The sequence below is a fragment of the Rhinoderma darwinii genome, unplaced genomic scaffold (assembly GCF_050947455.1).
Source record: "Rhinoderma darwinii isolate aRhiDar2 unplaced genomic scaffold, aRhiDar2.hap1 Scaffold_2422, whole genome shotgun sequence".
Lineage (NCBI taxonomy): Eukaryota > Metazoa > Chordata > Amphibia > Anura > Rhinodermatidae > Rhinoderma > Rhinoderma darwinii.
The window spans coordinates 402-22,500 of NW_027462722.1; the positions used below are offsets into that span (position 1 = coordinate 402).

General features: G+C 42.8%; 1 protein-coding gene across 1 annotated transcript in view; it reads left to right on the top strand.

Moving 5' to 3' along the window:
- Positions 1-682: 682 nt before the first annotated feature.
- Positions 683-22,099, top strand: part of LOC142702676 (kinesin-like protein KIF9) — a gene marked incomplete at both ends in the record, with an annotated part of 23,465 nt that continues 2,048 nt past the window's right edge. Inside the window, 2 exons of the mRNA XM_075848194.1 lie at positions 683-787; positions 872-1,037. Coding sequence (XP_075704309.1) covers positions 683-787; positions 872-1,037 — 271 coding nt within the window. The remainder of the gene's footprint in view (positions 788-871; positions 1,038-22,099) is intronic.

Here is a 22,099-nt window from a genome sequence, read left to right on the forward strand (position 1 = left end):
ACACAGTGACTCCACCAGCAGAATAGTGAGTGCAGCTCTGGAGTATAATACAGGATGTAACTCAGGATCAGTACAGGATAAGTAATGTAATGTATGTACATAGTGACTCCACCAGCAGAATAGTGAGTGCAGCTCTGGAGTATAATACATGATGTAACTCCTGATCAGTACAGGATAAGTAATGTATGTACACAGTGACTCCACCAGCAGAATAGTGAGTGCAGCTCTGGAGTATAATACAGGATGTAACTCAGGATCAGTACAGGATAAGTAATGTAATGTATATACACAGTGACTCGACCAGGAGAATAGTGAGTGCAGCTCTGGAGTATAATACAGGATGTAACTCAGGATCAGTACAGGATAAGTAATGTAATGTATGTACATAGTGACTCCACCAGCAGAATAGTGAGTGCAGCTCTGGAGTAGAATACAGGATATAACTCAGGATCAGTACAGGATGAGTAATGTAATGTATGTACACAGTGACTCCACCAGCAGAATAGTGAGTACAGCTCTGGAGTATAATACAGGATGTAACTCCGGATCAGTGATGTCTGTACATTACCTCTGCTTCTATAGGATAATTCTATAGGTGACTTGTATGCTGGTGTGCAGGGGGTGTCCTCGGGGGTCAGTACACGGTTGTGCGTTACTTTCGGCTCCCGTTCTCTCTCCGCAGGTCAGTGACATGAGTGCCGGTAGCAGTGATGTGCGGGTGTTCGTCCGCGTCAGGCCAACACCTCATTTTGCTCAAGAAATCATCCACCTTGAGGAGGATAATCAGGTGCGGAGGACGATCGCTGCTGTGGACGCTTTCACGTCTCCGTTATTACGTCTTATAATAATATCCGTTCTGTGTCTCCTGCAGCTCGTAGACATTCACCTCCGGAAGGATGAGAAGCTGGGAGTGGTCAATAACAAGCGCTATGATTGGTCATTTAAAGTGGACGGTATTCTTCACAATGCGTCGCAGGGCTCGGTATATGATACGGTGGCCAAATCCGTGGTGTCCCGAGCGTTACAAGGGTATAATGGTGAGTGGTGCGGGAGCGGTATATGTAATGTTATGTAATGGACCTGACAAGATGGTCCAGATTATTACAATGGAACGGCGCCGACCAAAACCGCGAGATCGGGCAAGTAGGGCGATAACCAGAGATTCTACAAAGACGTCCATGATAACACTAAAGAATCGCCGAAGATCCACAGCGGAGATAGAATTATCTGTCTATAGGACACCGTATATACAGTTACTGGTGATCGGTGGTATATACAGTACAGTTACTGGTGATTGGTGGTATATACAGTACAGTTACTGGTGATCGGTGGTATATACAGCAGTTCCTTGTGATCGGTGGTATATACAGTAGTTACTGGTGATCGGTGGTATATACAGTACAGTTACTGGTGATCGGTGGTATATACAGTAGTTACTGGTGATCGGTGGTATATACAGCAGTTACTGGTGATCGGTGGTATATACAGCAGTTACTGGTGATCGGTGGTATATACAGTACAGTTACTGGTGATCGGTGGTATATACAGCAGTTACTGGTGATCGGTGGTATATACAGCAGTTACTGGTGATCGGTGGTATATACAGTACAGTTACTGGTGATCGGAGGTATATACAGTTACTGGTGATCGGTGGTATATACAGCAGTTACTGGTGATCGGTGGTATATACAGTAGTTACTGGTGATCGGTGGTATATACAGTAGTTACTGGTGATCGGTGGTATATACAGCAGTTACTGGTGATCGGTGGTATATACAGTACAGTTACTGGTGATCGGTGGTATATACAGTGCAGTTACTGGTGATCGGTGGTATATACAGTACAGTTACTGGTGATCGGTGGTATATACAGTACAGTTACTGGTGATCGGCGGTATATACAGTGCAGTTACTGGTGATCGGCGGTATATACAGTAGTTACTGGTGATCGGTGGTATATACAGTACAGTTACTGGTGATCGGAGGTATATACAGTAGTTACTGGTGATCGGTGGTATATACAGTACAGTTACTGGTGATCGGTGGTATATACAGTTACTGGTGATCGGAGGTATATACAGTACAGTTACTGGTGATCAGAGGTATATACAGTACAGTTACTGGTGATCGGAGGTATATACAGTACAGTTACTGGTGATCGGTGGTATATACAGTACAGTTACTGGTGATCGGAGGTATATACAGTACAGTTACTGGTGATCGGTGGTATATACAGTTACTGGTGATCGGAGGTATATACAGTACAGTTACTGGTGATCGGAGGTATATACAGTACAGTTACTGGTGATCGGTGGTATATACAGTACAGTTACTGGTGATCGGAGGTATATACAGTAGTTACTGGTGATCGGAGGTATATACAGTGCAGTTACTGGTGATCGGTGGTATATACAGTAGTTACTGGTGATCGGCGGTATATACAGTGCAGTTACTGGTGATCGGCGGTATATACAGTAGTTACTGGTGATCGGTGGTATATACAGTACAGTTACTGGTGATCGGAGGTATATACAGTAGTTACTGGTGATCGGTGGTATATACAGTACAGTTACTGGTGATCGGTGGTATATACAGTTACTGGTGATCGGAGGTATATACAGTACAGTTACTGGTGATCAGAGGTATATACAGTACAGTTACTGGTGATCGGAGGTATATACAGTACAGTTACTGGTGATCGGTGGTATATACAGTACAGTTACTGGTGATCGGAGGTATATACAGTACAGTTACTGGTGATCGGTGGTATATACAGTTACTGGTGATCGGAGGTATATACAGTACAGTTACTGGTGATCGGAGGTATATACAGTACAGTTACTGGTGATCGGTGGTATATACAGTACAGTTACTGGTGATCGGAGGTATATACAGTAGTTACTGGTGATCGGAGGTATATACAGTGCAGTTACTGGTGATCGGTGGTATATACAGTTACTGGTGATCGGTGGTATATACAGTTACTGGTGATCGGTGGTATATACAGTAGTTACTGGTGATCGGTGGTATATACAGTACAGTTACTGGTGATCGGTGGTATATACAGTAGTTACTGGTGATCGGAGGTATATACAGTTACTGGTGATCGGTGGTATATACAGTTACTGGTGATCGGTGGTATATACAGTTACTGGTGATCGGAGGTATATACAGTTACTGGTGATCGGTGGTATATACAGTACAGTTACTGGTGATCGGTGGTATATACAGTAGTTACTGGTGATCGGTGGTATATACAGTACAGTTACTGGTGATCGGTGGTATATACAGTAGTTACTGGTGATCGGAGGTATATACAGTTACTGGTGATCGGTGGTATATACAGTTACTGGTGATCGGTGGTATATACAGTTACTGGTGATCGGAGGTATATACAGTTACTGGTGATCGGTGGTATATACAGTAGTTACTGGTGATCGGTGGTATATACAGTTACTGGTGATCGGTGGTATATACAGTAGTTACTGGTGATCGGTGGTATATACAGCAGTTACTGGTGATCGGAGGTATATACAGTACAGTTACTGGTGATCGGAGGTATATACAGTACAGTTACTGGTGATCGGAGGTATATACAGTACAGTTACTGGTGATCGGAGGTATATACAGTGCAGTTACTGGTGATCGGTGGTATATACAGCAGTTACTGGTGATCGGTGGTATATACAGTTACTGGTGATCCGTGGTATATACAGTTACTGGTGATCGGTGGTATATACAGCAGTTACTGGTGATCGGTGGTATATACAGCAGTTACTGGTGATCGGTGGTATATACAGTACAGTTACTGGTGATCGGTGGTATATACAGCAGTTACTGGTGATCGGTGGTATATACAGTACAGTTACTGGTGATCGGTGGTATATACAGTAGTTACTGGTGATCGGTGGTATATACAGTACAGTTACTGGTGATCGGTGGTATATACAGTACAGTTACTGGTGATCGGTGGTATATACAGTAGTTACTGGTGATCGGTGGTATATACAGTACAGTTACTGGTGATCGGAGGTATATACAGTACAGTTACTGGTGATCGGTGGTATATACAGTACAGTTACTGGTGATCGGTGGTATATACAGTACAGTTACCGGTGATCGGTGGTATATACAGTAGTTACTGGTGATCGGTGGTATATACAGGAGTTACTGGTGATCGGCGGTATATACAGTAGTTACTGGTGATCGGTGGTATATACAGTACAGTTACTGGTGATCGGTGGTATATACAGTACAGTTACTGGTGATCGGTCGTATATACAGTACAGTTACTGGTGATCGGTGGTATATACAGTAGTTACTGGTGATCGGTGGTATATACAGTAGTTACTGGTGATCGGTGGTATATACAGCAGTTACTGGTGATCGGTGGTATATACAGTAGTTACTGGTGATCGGCGGTATATACAGTAGTTACTGGTGATCGGAGGTATATACAGTAGTTACTGGTGATCGGTGGTATATACAGTAGTTACTGGTGATCGGTGGTATATACAGTACAGTTACTGGTGATCGGAGGTATATACAGTACAGTTACTGGTGATCGGTGGTATATACAGTACAGTTACTGGTGATCGGTGGTATATACAGTACAGTTACTGGTGATCGGTGGTATATACAGTACAGTTACTGGTGATCGGTGGTATATACAGTACAGTTACTGGTGATCGGCGGTATATACAGTAGTTACTGGTGATCGGTGGTATATACAGTACAGTTACTGGTGATCGGTGGTATATACAGTACAGTTACTGGTGATCGGTGGTATATACAGTACAGTTACTGGTGATCGGTGGTATATACAGTACAGTTACTGGTGATCGGTGGTATATACAGTACAGTTACTGGTGATCGGTGGTATATACAGTACAGTTACTGGTGATCGGTGGTATATACAGTACAGTTACTGGTGATCGGTGGTATATACAGTACAGTTACTGGTGATCGGTGGTATATACAGTACAGTTACTGGTGATCGGTGGTATATACAGTACAGTTACTGGTGATCGGTGGTATATACAGTACAGTTACTGGTGATCGGCGGTATATACAGTACAGTTACTGGTGATCGGTGGTATATACAGTAGTTACTGGTGATCGGCGGTATATACAGTACAGTTACTGGTGATCGGTGGTATATACAGTAGTTACTGGTGATCGGCGGTATATACAGTACAGTTACTGGTGATCGGTGGTATATACAGTACAGTTACTGGTGATCGGTGGTATATACAGTAGTTACTGGTGATCGGTGGTATATACAGTAGTTACTGGTGATCGGTGGTATATACAGTACAGTTACTGGTGATCGGTGGTATATACAGTACAGTTACTGGTGATCGGTGGTATATACAGTAGTTACTGGTGATCGGTGGTATATACAGTACAGTTACTGGTGATCGGTGGTATATACAGTAGTTACTGGTGATCGGTGGTATATACAGTAGTTACTGGTGATCGGTGGTATATACAGTACAGTTACTGGTGATCGGTGGTATATACAGTACAGTTACTGGTGATCGGTGGTATATACAGCAGTTACTGGTGATCGGTGGTATATACAGTAGTTACTGGTGATCGGTGATATATACAGTAGTTACTGGTGATCGGTGGTATATACAGTAGTTACTGGTGATCGGTGGTATATACAGCAGTTACTGGTGATCGGTGGTATATACAGTAGTTACTGGTGATCGGTGGTATATACAGTAGTTACTGGTGATCGGTGGTATATACAGTAGTTACTGGTGATCGGTGGTATATACAGTAGTTACTGGTGATCGGTGGTATATACAGTAGTTACTGGTGATCGGTGGTATATACAGTAGTTACTGGTGATCGGTGGTATATACAATAGTTACTGGTGATCGGTGGTATATACAGTAGTTACTGGTGATCGGTGGTATATACAGTAGTTACTGGTGATCGGTGGTATATACAGTAGTTACTGGTGATCGGTGGTATATACCGTACAGTTACTGGTGATCGGCGGTATATACAGTACAGTTACTGGTGATCGGTGGTATATACAGTAGTTGCTGGTGATCGGTGGTATATATAGTAGTTATTGGTGATCGGTGGTATATACAGTACAGTTACTGGTGATCGGTGGTATATACAGTAGTTACTGGTGATTGTTGGTATATACAGTGCAGTTACTGGTGATCGGTGGTATATAGAGTACAGTTACTGGTGATCGGTGGTATATACAGTAGTTACTGGTGATCGGCGGTATATACAGCAGTTACTGGTGATCGGTGGTATATACAGTAGTTACTGGTGATCGGTGGTATATACAGTACAGTTACTGGTGATCGGTGGTATATACAGTAGTTACTGGTGATCGGTGGTATATACAGTACAGTTACTGGTGATCGGCGGTATATACAGTAGTTACTGGTGATCGGCGGTATATACAGTACAGTTACTGGTGATCGGTGGTATATACAGTACAGTTACTGGTGATCGGTGGTATATACAGTACAGTTACTGGTGATCGGTGGTATATACAGCAGTTACTGGTGATCGGTGGTATATACAGTAGTTACTGGTGATCGGTGGTATATACAGTACAGTTACTGGTGATCGGTGGTATATACAGTACAGTTACTGGTGATCGGTGGTATATACAGCAGTTACTGGTGATCGGTGGTATATACAGCAGTTACTGGTGATCGGCGGTATATACAGTGCAGTTACTGGTGATCGGCGGTATATACAGTACAGTTACTGGTGATCGGTGGTATATACAGCAGTTACTGGTGATCGGTGGTATATACAGCAGTTACTGGTGATCGGTGGTATATACAGCAGTTACTGGTGATCGGTGGTATATACAGTAGTTACTGGTGATCGGTGGTATATACAGTACAGTTACTGGTGATCGGTGGTATATACAGTACAGTTACTGGTGATCGGTGGTATATACAGTACAGTTACTGGTGATCGGTGGTATATACAGTACAGTTACTGGTGATCGGTGGTATATACAGTACAGTTACTGGTGATCGGTGGTATATACAGTACAGTTACTGGTGATCGGTGGTATATACAGTAGTTACTGGTGATCGGTGGTATATACAGTACAGTTACTGGTGATCGGTGGTATATACAGTACAGTTACTGGTGATCGGTGGTATATACAGTACAGTTACTGGTGATCGGTGGTATATACAGTGCAGTTACTGGTGATCGGTGGTATATACAGTAGTTACTGGTGATCGGTGGTATATACAGTACAGTTACTGGTGATCGGTGGTATATACAGTACAGTTACTGGTGATCGGTGGTATATACAGTAGTTACTGGTGATCGGTGGTATATACAGTACAGTTACTGGTGATCGGTGGTATATACAGTGCAGTTACTGGTGATCGGTGGTATATACAGTACAGTTACTGGTGATCGGTGGTATATACAGTACAGTTACTGGTGATCGGTGGTATATACAGTGCAGTTACTGGTGATCGGTGGTATATACAGTGCAGTTACTGGTGATCGGTGGTATATACAGCAGTTACTGGTGATCGGTGGTATATACAGCAGTTACTGGTGATCGGTGGTATATACAGTTACTGGTGATCGGTGGTATATACATTAGTTACTGGTGATCGGTGGTATATACAGTAGTTACTGGTGATCGGTGGTATATACAGTAGTTACTGGTGATCGGTGGTATATACAGTAGTTACTGGTGATCGGTGGTATATACAGTACAGTTACTGGTGATCGGTGGTATATACAGTTACTGGTGATCGGTGGTATATACAGTACAGTTACTGGTGATCGGTGGTATATACAGTACAGTGACTGGTGATCGGCGGTATATACAGTTGTTACTGGTGATCGGTGGTATATACAGTAGTTACTGGTGATCGGTGGTATATACAGTGCAGTTACTGGTGATCGGTGGTATATACAGTACAGTTACTGGTGATCGGTGGTATATACAGTACAGTTACTGGTGATCGGCGGTATATACAGTAGTTACTGGTGATCGGTGGTATATACAGTGCAGTTACTGGTGATCGGTGGTATATACAGTAGTTACTGGTGATCGGTGGTATATACAGTAGTTACTGGTGATCGGTGGTATATACAGTAGTTACTGGTGATCGGAGGTATATACAGTACAGTTACTGGTGATCGGTGGTATATACAGCATTTACTGGTGATCGGTGGTATATACAGTAGTTACTGGTGATTGGTGGTATATACAGCATTTACTGGTGATCGGTGGTATATACAGCAGTTACTGGTGATCGGTGGTATATACAGCAGTTACTGGTGATCGGTGGTATATACAGCAGTTACTGGTGATCGGTGGTATATACAGTAGTTACTGGTGATCGGTGGTATATACAGTACAGTTACTGGTGATCGGTGGTATATACAGCAGTTACTGGTGATCGGTGGTATATACAGTACAGTTACTGGTGATCGGTGGTATATACAGTACAGTTACTGGTGATCGGTGGTATATACAGCAGTTACTGGTGATCGGTGGTATATACAGCAGTTACTGGTGATCGGTGGTATATACAGTAGTTACTGGTGATCGGTGGTATATACAGTACAGTTACTGGTGATCGGTGGTATATACAGTACAGTTACTGGTGATCGGTGGTATATACAGTACAGTTACTGGTGATCGGTGGTATATACAGTAGTTACTGGTGATCGGTGGTATATACAGTACAGTTACTGGTGATCGGTGGTATATACAGTACAGTTACTGGTGATCGGTGGTATATACAGTACAGTTACTGGTGATCGGTGGTATATACAGTACAGTTACTGGTGATCGGTGGTATATACAGTACAGTTACTGGTGATCGGTGGTATATACAGTAGTTACTGGTGATCGGTGGTATATACAGTACAGTTACTGGTGATCGGTGGTATATACAGTGCAGTTACTGGTGATCGGTGGTATATACAGTGCAGTTACTGGTGATCGGTGGTATATACAGTAGTTACTGGTGATCGGTGGTATATACAGTACAGTTACTGGTGATCGGTGGTATATACAGTAGTTACTGGTGATCGGTGGTATATACAGTACAGTTACTGGTGATCGGTGGTATATACAGTGCAGTTACTGGTGATCGGTGGTATATACAGTACAGTTATTGGTGATCGGTGGTATATACAGTGCAGTTACTGGTGATCGGTGGTATATACAGCAGTTACTGGTGATCGGTGGTATATACAGTGCAGTTACTGGTGATCGGTGGTATATACAGTACAGTTACTGGTGATCGGTGGTATATACAGTAGTTACTGGTGATCGGTGGTATATACAGTAGTTACTGGTGATCGGTGGTATATACAGTAGTTACTGGTGATCGGTGGTATATACAGTGCAGTTACTGGTGATCGGTGGTATATACAGTAGTTACTGGTGATCGGTGGTATATACAGTAGTTACTGGTGATCGGTGGTATATACAGTAGTTACTGGTGATCGGTGGTATATACAGTAGTTACTGGTGATCGGTGGTATATACAGTAGTTACTGGTGATCGGTGGTATATACAGTGCAGTTACTGGTGATCGGTGGTATATACAGTAGTTACTGGTGATCGGTGGTATATACAGTAGTTACTGGTGATCGGCGGTATATACAGTACAGTTACTGGTGATCGGTGGTATATACAGTACAGTTACTGGTGATCGGTGGTATATACAGTACAGTTACTGGTGATCGGTGGTATATACAGTACAGTTACTGGTGATCGGCGGTATATACAGTACAGTTACTGGTGATCGGTGGTATATACAGTAGTTACTGGTGATCGGTGGTATATACAGTAGTTACTGGTGATCGGCGGTATATACAGTACAGTTACTGGTGATCGGTGGTATATACAGTAGTTACTGGTGATCGGCGGTATATACAGTACAGTTACTGGTGATCGGTGGTATATACAGTAGTTACTGGTGATCGGTGGTATATACAGTAGTTACTGGTGATCGGTGGTATATACAGTACAGTTACTGGTGATCGGTGGTATATACAGTACAGTTACTGGTGATCGGTGGTATATACAGTAGTTACTGGTGATCGGTGGTATATACAGTACAGTTACTGGTGATCGGTGGTATATACAGTAGTTACTGGTGATCGGTGGTATATACAGTAGTTACTGGTGATCGGTGGTATATACAGTACAGTTACTGGTGATCGGTGGTATATACAGTACAGTTACTGGTGATCGGTGGTATATACAGTACAGTTACTGGTGATCGGTGGTATATACAGTAGTTACTGGTGATCGGTGGTATATACAGCAGTTACTGGTGATCGGTGGTATATACAGTAGTTACTGGTGATCGGTGATATATACAGTAGTTACTGGTGATCGGTGGTATATACAGTAGTTACTGGTGATCGGTGGTATATACAGCAGTTACTGGTGATCGGTGGTATATACAGTAGTTACTGGTGATCGGTGGTATATACAGTACAGTTACTGGTGATAGGCGGTATATACAGTAGTTACTGGTGATCGGTGGTATATACAGCAGTTACTGGTGATCGGTGGTATATACAGCAGTTACTGGTGATGGTGGTATATACAGTAGTTACTGGTGATCGGTGGTATATACAGTAGTTACTGGTGATCGGTGGTATATACAGTACAGTTACTGGTGATCGGTGGTATATACAGTGCAGTTACTGGTGATCGGTGGTATATACAGTAGTTACTGGTGATCGGTGGTATATACAGCAGTTACTGGTGATGGTGGTATATACAGTAGTTACTGGTGATCGGTGGTATATACAGTGCAGTTACTGGTGATCGGTGGTATATACAGTAGTTACTGGTGATCGGTGGTATATACAGTAGTTACTGGTGATCGGTGGTATATACAGCAGTTACTGGTGATGGTGGTATATACAGTAGTTACTGGTGATCGGTGGTATATACAGCAGTTACTGGTGATGGTGGTATATACAGTAGTTACTGGTGATCGGTGGTATATACAGTGCAGTTACTGGTGATGGTGGTATATACAGCAGTTACTGGTGATCGGTGGTATATACAGCAGTTACTGGTGATGGTGGTATATACAGTAGTTACTGGTGATCGGTGGTATATACAGTGCAGTTACTGGTGATCGGTGGTATATACAGTAGTTACTGGTGATCGGTGGTATATACAGCAGTTACTGGTGATGGTGGTATATACAGTAGTTACTGGTGATCGGTGGTATATACAGTGCAGTTACTGGTGATCGGTGGTATATACAGTAGTTACTGGTGATCGGTGGTATATACAGTAGTTACTGGTGATCGGTGGTATATACAGTAGTTACTGGTGATCGGCGGTATATACAGTGCAGTTACTGGTGATCGGTGGTATATACAGCAGTTACTGGTGATCGGTGGTATATACAGAGCAGTTACTGGTGATCGGTGGTATATACAGCAGTTACTGGTGATCGGTGGTATATACAGCAGTTACTGGTGATCGGTGGTATATACAGTAGTTACTGGTGATCGGTGGTATATACAGTACAGTTACTGGTGATCGGTGGTATATACAGTACAGTTACTGGTGATCGGTGGTATATACAGCAGTTACTGGTGATCGGTGGTATATACAGCAGTTACTGGTGATCGGCGGTATATACAGTGCAGTTACTGGTGATCGGTGGTATATACAGTACAGTTACTGGTGATCGGTGGTATATACAGCAGTTACTGGTGATCGGTGGTATATACAGCAGTTACTGGTGATCGGTGGTATATACAGCAGTTACTGGTGATCGGTGGTATATACAGTAGTTACTGGTGATCGGTGGTATATACAGTACAGTTACTGGTGATCGGTGGTATATACAGTACAGTTACTGGTGATCGGTGGTATATACAGTACAGTTACTGGTGATCGGTGGTATATACAGTACAGTTACTGGTGATCGGTGGTATATACAGTACAGTTACTGGTGATCGGTGGTATATACAGTAGTTACTGGTGATCGGTGGTATATACAGTACAGTTACTGGTGATCGGTGGTATATACAGTACAGTTACTGGTGATCGGTGGTATATACAGTACAGTTACTGGTGATCGGTGGTATATACAGTGCAGTTACTGGTGATCGGTGGTATATACAGTAGTTACTGGTGATCGGTGGTATATACAGTACAGTTACTGGTGATCGGTGGTATATACAGTACAGTTACTGGTGATCGGTGGTATATACAGTTACTGGTGATCGGTGGTATATACAGTAGTTACTGGTGATCGGTGGTATATACAGTAGTTACTGGTGATCGGTGGTATATACAGTAGTTACTGGTGATCGGTGGTATATACAGTTACTGGTGATCGGTGGTATATACAGTAGTTACTGGTGATCGGTGGTATATACAGTAGTTACTGGTGATCGGTGGTATATACAGTAGTTACTGGTGATCGGTGGTATATACAGTAGTTACTGGTGATCGGTGGTATATACAGTACAGTTACTGGTGATCGGTGGTATATACAGTTACTGGTGATCGGTGGTATATACAGTACAGTTACTGGTGATCGGTGGTATATACAGTACAGTTACTGGTGATCGGTGGTATATACAGTACAGTGACTGGTGATCGGCGGTATATACAGTTGTTACTGGTGATCGGTGGTATATACAGTAGTTACTGGTGATCGGTGGTATATACAGTGCAGTTACTGGTGATCGGTGGTATATACAGTACAGTTACTGGTGATCGGTGGTATATACAGTACAGTTACTGGTGATCGGCGGTATATACAGTAGTTACTGGTGATCGGTGGTATATACAGTGCAGTTACTGGTGATCGGTGGTATATACAGTAGTTACTGGTGATCGGTGGTATATACAGTAGTTACTGGTGATCGGTGGTATATACAGTAGTTACTGGTGATCGGTGGTATATACAGTAGTTACTGGTGATCGGAGGTATATACAGTACAGTTACTGGTGATCGGTGGTATATACAGCATTTACTGGTGATCGGTGGTATATACAGCATTTACTGGTGATCGGTGGTATATACAGCAGTTACTGGTGATCGGTGGTATATACAGCAGTTACTGGTGATCGGTGGTATATACAGCAGTTACTGGTGATCGGTGGTATATACAGTAGTTACTGGTGATCGGTGGTATATACAGTACAGTTACTGGTGATCGGTGGTATATACAGTACAGTTACTGGTGATCGGTGGTATATACAGTACAGTTACTGGTGATCGGTGGTATATACAGCAGTTACTGGTGATCGGTGGTATATACAGCAGTTACTGGTGATCGGTGGTATATACAGTAGTTACTGGTGATCGGTGGTATATACAGTACAGTTACTGGTGATCGGTGGTATATACAGTACAGTTACTGGTGATCGGTGGTATATACAGTACAGTTACTGGTGATCGGTGGTATATACAGTAGTTACTGGTGATCGGTGGTATATACAGTACAGTTACTGGTGATCGGTGGTATATACAGTACAGTTACTGGTGATCGGTGGTATATACAGTACAGTTACTGGTGATCGGTGGTATATACAGTAGTTACTGGTGATCGGTGGTATATACAGTACAGTTACTGGTGATCGGTGGTATATACAGTGCAGTTACTGGTGATCGGTGGTATATACAGTAGTTACTGGTGATCGGTGGTATATACAGTACAGTTACTGGTGATCGGTGGTATATACAGTAGTTACTGGTGATCGGTGGTATATACAGTACAGTTACTGGTGATCGGTGGTATATACAGTGCAGTTACTGGTGATCGGTGGTATATACAGTACAGTTACTGGTGATCGGTGGTATATACAGTGCAGTTACTGGTGATCGGTGGTATATACAGCAGTTACTGGTGATCGGTGGTATATACAGCAGTTACTGGTGATCGGTGGTATATACAGTACAGTTACTGGTGATCGGTGGTATATACAGTACAGTTACTGGTGATCGGTGGTATATACAGTAGTTACTGGTGATCGGTGGTATATACAGTAGTTACTGGTGATCGGTGGTATATACAGCAGTTACTGGTGATCGGTGGTATATACAGTGCAGTTACTGGTGATCGGTGGTATATACAGCAGTTACTGGTGATCGGTGGTATATACAGCAGTTACTGGTGATCGGTGGTATATACAGTGCAGTTACTGGTGATCGGTGGTATATACAGTGCAGTTACTGGTGATCGGTGGTATATACAGTACAGTTACTGGTGATCGGTGGTATATACAGTAGTTACTGGTGATCGGTGGTATATACAGTAGTTACTGGTGATCGGTGGTATATACAGTAGTTACTGGTGATCGGTGGTATATACAGTGCAGTTACTGGTGATCGGTGGTATATACAGTAGTTACTGGTGATCGGTGGTATATACAGTAGTTACTGGTGATCGGTGGTATATACAGTAGTTACTGGTGATCGGTGGTATATACAGTAGTTACTGGTGATCGGTGGTATATACAGTAGTTACTGGTGATCGGTGGTATATACAGTGCAGTTACTGGTGATCGGTGGTATATACAGTAGTTACTGGTGATCGGTGGTATATACAGTAGTTACTGGTGATCGGCGGTATATACAGTACAGTTACTGGTGATCGGTGGTATATACAGTAGTTACTGGTGATCGGTGGTATATACAGTACAGTTACTGGTGATCGGTGGTATATACAGTACAGTTACTGGTGATCGGTGGTATATACAGTACAGTTACTGGTGATCGGTGGTATATACAGTACAGTTACTGGTGATCGGCGGTATATACAGTACAGTTACTGGTGATCGGTGGTATATACAGTAGTTACTGGTGATCGGTGGTATATACAGTAGTTACTGGTGATCGGCGGTATATACAGTACAGTTACTGGTGATCGGTGGTATATACAGTAGTTACTGGTGATCGGCGGTATATACAGTACAGTTACTGGTGATCGGTGGTATATACAGTACAGTTACTGGTGATCGGTGGTATATACAGTAGTTACTGGTGATCGGTGGTATATACAGTAGTTACTGGTGATCGGTGGTATATACAGTAGTTACTGGTGATCGGTGGTATATACAGTAGTTACTGGTGATCGGTGGTATATACAGTACAGTTACTGGTGATCGGTGGTATATACAGTACAGTTACTGGTGATCGGTGGTATATACAGTAGTTACTGGTGATCGGTGGTATATACAGTACAGTTACTGGTGATCGGTGGTATATACAGTAGTTACTGGTGATCGGTGGTATATACAGTAGTTACTGGTGATCGGTGGTATATACAGTACAGTTACTGGTGATCGGTGGTATATACAGTACAGTTACTGGTGATCGGTGGTATATACAGTACAGTTACTGGTGATCGGTGGTATATACAGTAGTTACTGGTGATCGGTGGTATATACAGCAGTTACTGGTGATCGGTGGTATATACAGTAGTTACTGGTGATCGGTGATATATACAGTAGTTACTGGTGATCGGTGGTATATACAGCAGTTACTGGTGATGGTGGTATATACAGTAGTTACTGGTGATCGGCGGTATATACAGTGCAGTTACTGGTGATCGGTGGTATATACAGCAGTTACTGGTGATCGGTGGTATATACAGCAGTTACTGGTGATCGGTGGTATATACAGTACAGTTACTGGTGATCGGTGGTATATACAGCAGTTACTGGTGATCGGTGGTATATACAGCAGTTACTGGTGATCGGTGGTATATACAGTAGTTACTGGTGATCGGTGGTATATACAGTACAGTTACTGGTGATCGGTGGTATATACAGTACAGTTACTGGTGATCGGTGGTATATACAGTAGTTACTGGTGATCGGTGGTATATACAGTAGTTACTGGTGATCGGCGGTATATACAGTAGTTACTGGTGATCGGAGGTATATACAGTAGTTACTGGTGATCGGTGGTATATACAGTACAGTTACTGGTGATCGGCGGTATATACAGTAGTTACTGGTGATCGGTGGTATATACAGTAGTTACTGGTGATCGGTGGTATATACAGCAGTTACTGGTGATCGGTGGTATATACAGTACAGTTACTGGTGATCGGTGGTATATACAGCAGTTACTGGTGATCGGTGGTATATACAGCAGTTACTGGTGATCGGTGGTATATACAGCAGTTACTGGTGATCGGTGGTATATACAGTAGTTACTGGTGATCGGTGGTATATACAGTACAGTTACTGGTGATCGGTGGTATATACAGTACAGTTACTGGTGATCGGTGGTATATACAGCAGTTACTGGTGATCGGTGGTATATACAGCAGTTACTGGTGATCGGCGGTATATACAGTGCAGTTACTGGTGATCGGTGGTATATACAGTACAGTTACTGGTGATCGGTGGTATATACAGCAGTTACTGGTGATCGGTGGTATATACAGCAGTTACTGGTGATCGGTGGTATATACAGCAGTTACTGGTGATCGGTGGTATATACAGTAGTTACTGGTGATCGGTGGTATATACAGTACAGTTACTGGTGATCGGTGGTATATACAGTACAGTTACTGGTGATCGGTGGTATATACAGTACAGTTACTGGTGATCGGTGGTATATACAGAACAGTTACTGGTGATCGGTGGTATATACAGTACAGTTACTGGTGATCGGTGGTATATACAGTAGTTACTGGTGATCGGTGGTATATACAGTACAGTTACTGGTGATCGGTGGTATATACAGTACAGTTACTGGTGATCGGTGGTATATACAGTACAGTTACTGGTGATCGGTGGTATATACAGTGCAGTTACTGGTGATCGGTGGTATATACAGTAGTTACTGGTGATCGGTGGTATATACAGCAGTTACTGGTGATCGGTGGTATATACAGTACAGTTACTGGTGATCGGTGGTATATACAGTACAGTTACTGGTGATCGGTGGTATATACAGTAGTTACTGGTGATCGGTGGTATATACAGTACAGTTACTGGTGATCGGTGGTATATACAGTGCAGTTACTGGTGATCGGTGGTATATACAGTACAGTTACTGGTGATCGGTGGTATATACAGTACAGTTACTGGTGATCGGTGGTATATACAGTGCAGTTACTGGTGATCGGTGGTATATACAGTGCAGTTACTGGTGATCGGTGGTATATACAGCAGTTACTGGTGATCGGTGGTATATACAGCAGTTACTGGTGATCGGTGGTATATACAGTTACTGGTGATCGGTGGTATATACAGTAGTTACTGGTGATCGGTGGTATATACAGTAGTTACTGGTGATCGGTGGTATATACAGTAGTTACTGGTGATCGGTGGTATATACAGTACAGTTACTGGTGATCGGTGGTATATACAGTTACTGGTGATCGGTGGTATATACAGTACAGTTACTGGTGATCGGTGGTATATACAGTACAGTGACTGGTGATCGGCAGTATATACAGTTGTTACTGGTGATCGGTGGTATATACAGTAGTTACTGGTGATCGGTGGTATATACAGTGCAGTTACTGGTGATCGGTGGTATATACAGTACAGTTACTGGTGATCGGTGGTATATACAGTACAGTTACTGGTGATCGGCGGTATATACAGTAGTTACTGGTGATCGGTGGTATATACAGTGCAGTTACTGGTGATCGGTGGTATATACAGTAGTTACTGGTGATCGGTGGTATATACAGTAGTTACTGGTGATCGGCGGTATATACAGTAGTTACTGGTGATCGGAGGTATATACAGTAGTTACTGGTGATCGGTGGTATATACAGTACAGTTACTGGTGATCGGCGGTATATACAGTAGTTACTGGTGATCGGTGGTATATACAGTTACTGGTGATCGGTGGTATATACAGTTACTGGTGATCGGTGGTATATACAGTTACTGGTGATCGGTGGTATATACAGTACAGTTACTGGTGATCGGTGGTATATACAGTTACTGGTGATCGGTGGTATATACAGTTACTGGTGATCGGTGGTATATACAGTAGTTACTGGTGATCGGTGGTATATACAGTACAGTTACTGGTGATCGGTGGTATATACAGTGCAGTTACTGGTGATCGGTGGTATATACAGTGCAGTTACTGGTGATCGGTGGTATATACAGTAGTTACTGGTGATCGGTGGTATATACAGTAGTTACTGGTGATCGGTGGTATATACAGTAGTTACTGGTGATCGGTGGTATATACAGTAGTTACTGGTGATCGGTGGTATATACAGTAGTTACTGGTGATCGGTGGTATATACAGTAGTTACTGGTGATCGGTGGTATATACAGTACAGTTACTGGTGATCGGTGGTATATACAGTACAGTTACTGGTGATCGGTGGTATATACAGTGCAGTTACTGGTGATCGGTGGTATATACAGCAGTTACTGGTGATCGGTGGTATATACAGTACAGTTACTGGTGATCGGTGGTATATACAGCAGTTACTGGTGATCGGCGGTATATACAGTACAGTTACTGGTGATCGGTGGTATATACAGTACAGTTACTGGTGATCGGTGGTATATACAGTACAGTTACTGGTGATCGGTGGTATATACAGTACAGTTACTGGTGATCGGTGGTATATACAGTAGTTACTGGTGATCGGTGGTATATACAGTACAGTTACTGGTGATCGGTGGTATATACAGTAGTTACTGGTGATCGGTGGTATATACAGTAGTTACTGGTGATCGGTGGTATATACAGTAGTTACTGGTGATCGGCGGTATATACAGTACAGTTACTGGTGATCGGTGGTATATACAGCAGTTACTGGTGATCGGTGGTATATACAGCATTTACTGGTGATCGGTGGTATATACAGCATTTACTGGTGATCGGTGGTATATACAGCAGTTACTGGTGATCGGTGGTATATACAGCAGTTACTGGTGATCGGTGGTATATACAGTAGTTACTGGTGATCGGTGGTATATACAGTACAGTTACTGGTGATCGGTGGTATATACAGCAGTTACTGGTGATCGGTGGTATATACAGCAGTTACTGGTGATCGGTGGTATATACAGTACAGTTACTGGTGATCGGTGGTATATACAGCAGTTACTGGTGATCGGTGGTATATACAGCAGTTACTGGTGATCGGTGGTATATACAGTAGTTACTGGTGATCGGTGGTATATACAGTACAGTTACTGGTGATCGGTGGTATATACAGTACAGTTACTGGTGATCGGTGGTATATACAGTACAGTTACTGGTGATCGGTGGTATATACAGTACAGTTACTGGTGATCGGTGGTATATACAGTAGTTACTGGTGATCGGTGGTATATACAGTACAGTTACTGGTGATCGGTGGTATATACAGTACAGTTACTGGTGATCGGTGGTATATACAGTGCAGTTACTGGTGATCGGTGGTATATACAGTAGTTACTGGTGATCGGTGGTATATACAGTACAGTTACTGGTGATCGGTGGTATATACAGTAGTTACTGGTGATCGGTGGTATATACAGTACAGTTACTGGTGATCGGTGGTATATACAGTGCAGTTACTGGTGATCGGTGGTATATACAGTACAGTTACTGGTGATCGGTGGTATATACAGTGCAGTTACTGGTGATCGGTGGTATATACAGTGCAGTTACTGGTGATCGGTGGTATATACAGCAGTTACTGGTGATCGGTGGTATATACAGCAGTTACTGGTGATCGGTGGTATATACAGTACAGTTACTGGTGATCGGTGGTATATACAGTACAGTTACTGGTGATCGGTGGTATATACAGTGCAGTTACTGGTGATCGGTGGTATATACAGTGCAGTTACTGGTGATCGGTGGTATATACAGTGCAGTTACTGGTGATCGGTGGTATATACAGTACAGTTACTGGTGATCGGTGGTATATACAGTAGTTACTGGTGATCGGTGGTATATACAGTAGTTACTGGTGATCGGTGGTATATACAGTAGTTACTGGTGATCGGTGGTATATACAGTGCAGTTACTGGTGATCGGTGGTATATACAGTAGTTACTGGTGATCGGTGGTATATACAGTAGTTACTGGTGATCGGTGGTATATACAGTAGTTACTGGTGATCGGTGGTATATACAGTAGTTACTGGTGATCGGTGGTATATACAGTAGTTACTGGTGATCGGTGGTATATACAGTAGTTACTGGTGATCGGTGGTATATACAGTGCAGTTACTGGTGATCGGTGGTATATACAGTACAGTTACTGGTGATCGGTGGTATATACAGCAGTTACTGGTGATCGGTGGTATATACAGTTACTGGTGATCGGTGGTATATACAGTAGTTACTGGTGATCGGTGGTATATACAGTACAGTTACTGGTGATCGGTGGTATATACAGTACAGTTACTGGTGATCGGTGGTATATACAGTGTAGTTACTGGTGATCGGTGGTATATACAGCAGTTACTGGTGATCGGTGGTATATACAGTACAGTTACTGGTGATCGGTGGTATATACAGTGTAGTTACTGGTGATCGGTGGTATATACAGTAGTTACTGGTGATCGGTGGTATATACAGTAGTTACTGGTGATCGGTGGTATATACAGCAGTTACTGGTGATCGGTGGTATATACAGTGTAGTTACTGGTGATCGGTGGTATATGCAGTACAGTTACTGGTGATCGGTGGTATATACAGTAGTTACTGGTGATCGGTGGTATATACAGTAGTTACTGGTGATCGGTGGTATATGCAGTACAGTTACTGGTGATCGGTGGTATATACAGTAGTTACTGGTGATCGGTGGTATATACAGTAGTTACTGGTGATCGGCGGTATATACAGTAGTTACTGGTGATCGGCGGTATATACAGTAGTTACTGGTGATCGGCGGTATATACAGTAGTTACTGGTGATCGGCGGTATATACAGTAGTTACTGGTGATCGGTGGTATATACAGTAGTTACTGGTGATCGGTGGTATATACAGTAGTTACTGGTGATCGGTGGTATATACAGTAGTTACTGGTGATCGGTGGTATATACAGTAGTTACTGGTGATCGGCGGTATATACAGTACAGTTACTGGTGATCGGTGGTATATACAGCAGTTACTGGTGATCGGTGGTATATACAGTAGTTACTGGTGATCGGTGGTATATACAGTAGTTACTGGTGATCGGTGGTATATACAGTACAGTTACTGGTGATCGGTGGTATATACAGTAGTTACTGGTGATCGGTGGTATATACAGTGTAGTTACTGGTGATCGGTGGTATATACAGTACAGTTACTGGTGATCGGTGGTATATACAGTACAGTTACTGGTGATCGGTGGTATATACAGCAGTTACTGGTGATCGGTGGTATATACAGTACAGTTACTGGTGATCGGTGGTATATACAGTAGTTACTGGTGATCGGCGGTATATACAGTAGTTACTGGTGATCGGTGGTATATACAGTAGTTACTGGTGATCGGTGGTATATACAGTACAGTTACTGGTGATCGGTGGTATATACAGTACAGTTACTGGTGATCGGTGGTATATACAGTAGTTACTGGTGATCGGCGGTATATACAGTAGTTACTGGTGATCGGCGGTATATACAGTAGTTACTGGTGATCGGTGGTATATACAGCAGTTACTGGTGATCGGTGGTATATACAGTTACTGGTGATCGGTGGTATATACAACAGTTACTGGTGATCGGTGGTATATACAGTAGTTACTGGTGATCGGTGGTATATACAGTACAGTTACTGGTGATCTGTGGTATATACAGTGCAGTTACTGGTGATCGGTGGTATATACAGTGTAGTTACTGGTGATCGGCGGTATATACAGTACAGTTACTGGTGATCGGCGGTATATACAGTACAGTTACTGGTGATCGGTGGTATATACAGTACAGTTACTGGTGATCGGTGGTATATACAGTAGTTACTGGTGATCGGTGGTATATACAGTAGTTACTGGTGATCGGAGGTATATACAGTACAGTTACTGGTGATCGGTGGTATATACAGTGCAGTTACTGGTGATCGGTGGTATATACAGTAGTTACTGGTGATCGGTGGTATATACAGTAGTTACTGGTGATCGGTGGTATATACAGCAGTTACTG